The following is a 6,000-nucleotide window of genomic DNA, read 5'->3' as shown; positions in this document are numbered from 1 at the left end:
AAAACTCTGGCACTGAAGGTACAGCAGATCCTGCCTCCTGGAGCAGCGCATGGCTTCCTGCGTCCTGCCTCTGCCTTCCTGCCGACCTCAGGGAAGGCCAGAAGCGCAGGGGAAGCTGCTTCCTGACACGGAAGCCAGGCCCTGGCCACATCTAGCTGGGAACTGTCTGCATCAGGGACAAGGAACCTGGGCTCCCCCCACCAAAAAAAGCTCCCGGACTCCCAGCACCCACCTGCTCGAGGAGTTGTGGGAGGGAAGTGGGGTGTTGGGGTGAGCTGTCTAGGAATTGCCTGCAGGCTCCCATAGGATGTCCAGCATGCTTCTGACGCAGCAGCGAGTGCCGAACTTAGCAGCTGGGCGACGACCGCAGTCAGTCCACAGGCCGGGCTGCTCCTCACAGAGCCACAAGCTGTCGGATCAAATGCCTCTCTGCAAGCTTTGGGAAGCAGATCGCAGAATTGTTTGTTGCTTGGCCAGAAAAGACACCCCTGAGAAGGAGGGACACTCCAGCCCCTGCCATGGTTCCCATCCTGGCGCTGGATCTGCACCCCCAGCCACCCCCTGGCAACAGACTGCGAGGCCGAGAGGAGCAAGCTACACAAGGGCAATTTATTGGCTAGCTATACTTTAGACGGGGAGGCCGGCGGGAGTGGGCTCTGCTACGTGTCTGGCTTGCGCTCTGCGTCTTGTTCTCGCCGTTGCTGCGACTGGATCCGCAGCTCTTCGTCCAGGCGCTCCTTGGCTCTCACCACCTGCAGGGCACAGACTTGGCACTCAGTAGCTGCCGCTGCTCCAAAAAGACGGCAGGAGGCCAACACACACACAGGGCGAGGGCATCGGCTGTGCCAAGGGCATCTGCCAGAGGGCTTTGAAAACAGCTCAGGAGCAAGCAAGGAAGGGGGGTGGGTGGAGGAGGAAATCCTGGCTTTGGGGCCTCTCTGATCTCTGGGAACTCCAAGGAAATGAGGGGGCTTGGCTAGAAGAAAGGGGGCACAGGGCAGAGGTCATTCAGGTTGCCACTTGGGACACACCACATTTTATTTATTTTGGGTAAGTTTGGATCTCTGAAAACGATGCTCAGCTTGCCAATAAAGTACAACAAAGGGAGCAAAGCCGTCTCTTAATTGCATCCCCTCCACCAGGGGATTGTGGAAGGCACAATTATATATTATTATAGATAATAATAATCCCTGACAGGGACTCATGGCAGCTTACAGATAAAACAAGAACAGCTAAAATCATAGGGAAGAAAATCCCAATCATTAATAATCATTAATAGAAATATATGTGTACATACAAAATGAGCAGGGGAATGAGCAGTTTCCTGTGGCTTCCTAGGGGGAGGGGGCACAAGCACAGTTCCACCCCCCCCAAACTCACCTTCGACTGCAGGTAGAAAGAACCCCCCACAGATTTGTCATTCACTTTGAATAAATGTTCGTAGTTCTGCCAAGGAAAAGCAAAGAATGCCCGCATGACCAGCAGCACGATTAATTGCCCCGTCCCTGCCACGCTCTGGGAAAACAGGTGGACCAAGGGAAGTAGGAGAGCAGCCCAGTTGGATCGGAAGAAAAGGGCCAGCGTTCTGCTTCCCTTGGTGGCTGGCCAGAGGCTCCCTGCCCCACCCCCGCCATGCACTCCACCCCTGGTCTCTGCAGGGGGAGGTACTATTTAACTGTCATGGCTAATAAGCACAGACGGCCTTTTCCTCCTCCTCTGTGAGTTTTAATTAATACCTTTTGAAGCTACCTAAGGCATAGGGGTGACTTGTGGCAGGGAGTTCCACTGATCCACAGCCCTTCTTGATGTTGCTGGACTCTGGCTCCCATCAGCTGCAGTCATCCTGGCCAGGGGTGGAGTAGGGCTTAAGAGCGTCAGGCAGGGACCTGGGAGACTAGGGTTCGAATCCCTGTTTGGGCCACGGAAGCTCCCTGGGTGACCTTGGGCCAAGCAACTGCCTCTCAGCCCAACCCACCTCACAGGGTTGATGTGAGGATGAAGGGGGGGGAGCCATGCAGGCCATCTCTAGCTCCTTGGAATAAAAATGCTGGGATATAAATCCAAGGAATAAACAAGCAACATCGGCATGGATCAGTTGTGAAGAGAATCAGCTTTGGGATCAGCCACTAAGTTCTAGCGCCATGAGAAATACTGCTTCCCAGTGTGCCTCGTGTGGTTTCCACGGTGACCGGGGAATCCAAAAGAACATGAATGCCCACATGGGGTAAGGCTGCAACTGGGGGGGCTGAGTGTCTGCCTTTCAAGGTCCCTGGTTCAATCTCACTGGCATCTCCAGGTCAGGCTGGGAGAGACGCCCGCCTGCAATCCTGGAGAGCCACTGTTGTCTCTCAGTGGGGCAGATTCATAGAATTGTAGAGTTGGAAGCCGACCCCTTGCAATGCAGGAATCCTTTGGCCCAATGTGGTGCGCGAACCCATAACCGTGAGATTAAAATCAGTCTCTTGCTCTACCAACACTGAGCTCGGTGGACCAAAGATCTGACTTGGTAATAATAATAATAATAATAATAATAATAATAATAATAATTTAGTAATAGTAATAGTAATAATAAAGCAATAAAACATCAAACATCAAAAACTTCCCTAAACAGGGCTGCCTTCAGATGTCTTCTAAAAGTCAGATAGTTGTTTATTTCCTTGACATCTGATGAGAGAGTGTTCCACAGGGTGGGCACCACCACCGAGAAGGCCCTCTCTACCTGGTTCCCTGTAACCTCACTTCTCGCCATGAGGGAACTGCCAGAAGGCCCTCAGAGCTGGACCTCAGTGTCCGGGCTGAAGAATGGAGGTGGAGAAGCTCCTTCAGGTCTACTGGGCCAAGGCCGTTTAGGGCAGGCATCCCCAAACTTTGGCCCTCCAGATGTTTTGGACTACAATTCCCATCTTCCCTGACCACTGGTCCTGTTAGCTAGGGATCATGGGAGTTGTAGGCCAAAACACGTGGAAGGCCGCAGTTTGGGGATGTCTGGTTCAGGGCTTTCAAGGTCAGCACCAACACTTTGAATTGTACTGGGAGACAATGTAGATCTTTCAAGACTGGTGTTATGTGGTCTCGGCAGCTACTCCCAGTCCCCAGACTAGCTGCTGCATTCTGGATTAATTGTAGTTTCGGGGTCAGCTTCAAAGGTAGAGCGTAGAGCGCATTGCAGTAGAACAGTTTCCTGTATCCCTATACAAAAGCTCTGAAAGCTCAATTGTGGGTCTCAGTCACCAAGGAATGAGCCTCATACTCTCCCCCCCCCAAGTTGGTACTTACCTTCTGAATATCCTCTGGGTTGAGCTTGCAGACGTTGAGGATCTGCTGGGCCTCCTGCAGGCTGAGGCCGGAGATGCTGGAGGCTGCTTCCGACTGAGGCCCTGAGCGCCCTCGCGCGTCGGCTGCTGCTTGGCTGGCTGCGTTGGAAAGAGGGCTTCGGTTACCCCTCTCCGTCCCCCCACTCTGGACAGTGGGGCTGGCAATGCTCATGACGCAAATGGGCTCAGGGTGGCCTTGCCAGCTGGGCTGTCCTTGGGAGCTTCCCAGCCCAGGGTCACAAGGCTGGCGTTGGCCGGCCCAGAACTTGGGAGACTTCTGTGACAGCTCCCTGAGATCCCCAAAGAGAAGGCCAAGGGCCACATTGCGCCAGGTCAACGAAGCGTGGGGAGGCCATGGGAGCAAGAGAGGCAGCCCACAGAGTCTCTCCACCCCCAAAAAGCAAGCATGGCGGAGAAAGGGTAACCACATGGCACTCACCTGCAAACTCCTGCCGCAGCGCCCGGGCAAAGGCTCTGCCCACCACCTGCACCCCCACGAGGATGATCTGCGCCAGGTACTTGGCCTGCCAAGGGAAGAGTCACCATGCTCAGCACCTGGGATATTGGGGGGGGGAGGGCATTCACCAGGCAGTTGCCACCCCCTCACGCTCTGTGTGTGTCTGGGAGGGGGGGGGTTGTGTCACCCACTTGACCAGCTTGCTCCTGCCCTTGGGAACCAGCCCCCTTCAGTGCTCAGAGGGCAACAGCCACTGAGCCCCCCCCCAAAAGCCTCTCTGCTGGGTCTCCGTTTGGGGGCAGCGCAAGGCCCACCCCCACCCTGGATGGGGATGCCAGGAAGCGGCAGGAAGGGGGGCGCTTGATGGGGAGCCCCCTGTGTGTGGGGGTCCTTGGGGTGGGGGTGGGGGGAGAAAAGGAGGCCCAGGAGGCTGGAGACTGGAGGCGAGGAAGGAGGTTGGAGGGCGAAGGAGGAGGAGGCGCTCCCGTTGCCTGTACATCACACAACCTCAGAACCGTGGAGCTGGAAGGGACCCCCGGGGTCATCTAGTCCACCCCCCTGAAAGCTTCCTGCCCCACGTGGGGCTCGAACCCGCGACCCAGAGGTCCAGAAACTCGGGAGGCGCCAAGTCTCTCTCTGGGCTGCGGGAAGCAAAACGGGGAAGGCGGGAGGGGGGGGGAAGCCCCGGACGCCTGGGTCCCTTCCTGGGGCTCCAAGGGAGGAGAGGGGGCGAGGGAGGACGGAGGGATCTGGGGAAGCCACGAGGGTCCCCCTGTGCGGGGCTGAGGGGGGGCGCACTGCTCGGACGCCTGGGTCCCTTTCCCGGGGGGCGGGCGGGGGGCTCCCGGACCCCCTCCCTCCCCTCCCCCCCCGGACTCACCATGCCTCTCCCTCCTTCCCTCCCTCCCTCCTTGGGCGGCCCAAGGGCGAGATGATCCGGCGGCTCCCGGGGAAGGAGGGTACCATAGAGACGAGCCGGGCCGGATGGAGAAGCCCTTTCCGCCTTCACGACCGGAAGCGGATCCCGCAGCCTCCTTCGGGCCTAGAGCGCCGCCCCGGGTGGTGGTTCGGGGTCGAGGGCGGTCCCTAGCGACCGGGAGGCGACGCGCAATGCCGGTATCGCGGTCGAGTTAGGAGGAATCCCCTAGTGGTCATCTAGTCCAGCCCCTCGACGCAGGAACCGCGGCTAAAGCATCCCTGGCAGGCGGCCTCTTTATGAAAGCCTCTCGCGAAGGAGCGCCCCCCCTCCACCGTATGAGGAGCTGGAGCCATTGAAATGCGGACTTAGGAGGGGTACCCAGGGGCCATCTAGTCCAGCCCCCAGCAATGCAGGCACCGGGGACGGCGTGAAGCGGCGCCTGCATGCCCGGCTGTTAAAATCACAGGAGCAGAGGGGGGAAAGAAATAATAATAATAAGGTGGCAACTCTTCTGGTGGCGCAGGCACAGCAAAGGGTGGCCTTTTCTTTGGGGAACAACGTCCGAGCCTCCGAGGGGCCTGGCTGTGGCCGGAGTAGAGCAGGCAGCCCCGTCCAGCAGTCCAGCGCCCAGTGTCCCACGCTCCCCAGCCAGCCAGTCCTTCCTGGGACCTTTCTCTCTCCTCCGTGAGTGGTGCTGGCTGGGTTATGCCGGTGCCCTTTGTGCGGCCATCCCCTCCTCCAGAATGAATGGCGCTTTCCCACCCTCCCTGGGCCTTTGCAGGTCTTTGCTTACCTTTAAAAAAACAAAAATTGTAGTACGTGGAACTGTGCAACCAAAGTCTCAACAGCATTTCACAGTCTTGGGATTTGTGCAAAAGAGCAGGTTGAAAATGTGTGTGTTGCGGCTGGACCCACCAGCAGGCTCACCTCCCCCAAGGTCAAGAGCAAGGACACAGCTAAAGGAAAAGGCTTTGGGGTGGAATATAGGGGAAGCTGCCCCGTCCACTTCCAAAAGAGAGAACAAAGGAGGCTCTGCTTTGTCGTGGGAAATCCTTTTCTTTTATTATGGTTTTTCCTTTCCTGACTCCTTTAACCACAAGGGTAAATTTTATGTTTAATACGGCTGCTTTGCGCTAAAGTGAAAGCAGAAAAAGAGCTGTTTTGCTGTAAACACCGCACCCTATGGAACAGGGGTCAGCAAACTTTTTCAGCAGGGGGCCGGTCCACTGTCTCTCAGACCTTGGGGGGTGGACGGCAGACCATATTTTGAAAAAAAGAAAAAGAACAAATTCCTATGCCCCACAGAGATG

At 56.8% G+C, this 6,000-nt stretch overlaps 1 protein-coding gene across 1 annotated transcript; it reads right to left on the bottom strand.

The window, feature by feature from the left end:
• Positions 1-595: 595 nt before the first annotated feature.
• On the bottom strand, positions 596-4,727 carry PAM16 (presequence translocase associated motor 16). The gene is made up of 5 exons (XM_035132217.3): positions 4,652-4,727; positions 3,754-3,838; positions 3,277-3,413; positions 1,381-1,446; positions 596-752 (listed from the first exon to the last, which is right to left on the bottom strand). Exons 1-5 carry the CDS (start codon positions 4,652-4,654, stop codon positions 660-662), a joined length of 384 nt encoding a protein of 127 aa, XP_034988108.1. The 5' UTR covers positions 4,655-4,727; the 3' UTR covers positions 596-659.
• Between the last annotated feature and the right edge of the window lie 1,273 nt (positions 4,728-6,000).

The sequence above is a fragment of the Zootoca vivipara genome, chromosome 13 (genome assembly GCF_965207765.1).
Source record: "Zootoca vivipara chromosome 13, rZooViv2.hap1.1, whole genome shotgun sequence".
Classification (NCBI taxonomy): domain Eukaryota; kingdom Metazoa; phylum Chordata; class Lepidosauria; order Squamata; family Lacertidae; genus Zootoca; species Zootoca vivipara.
This window is presented reverse-complemented; position numbering and strand designations above follow the sequence as displayed.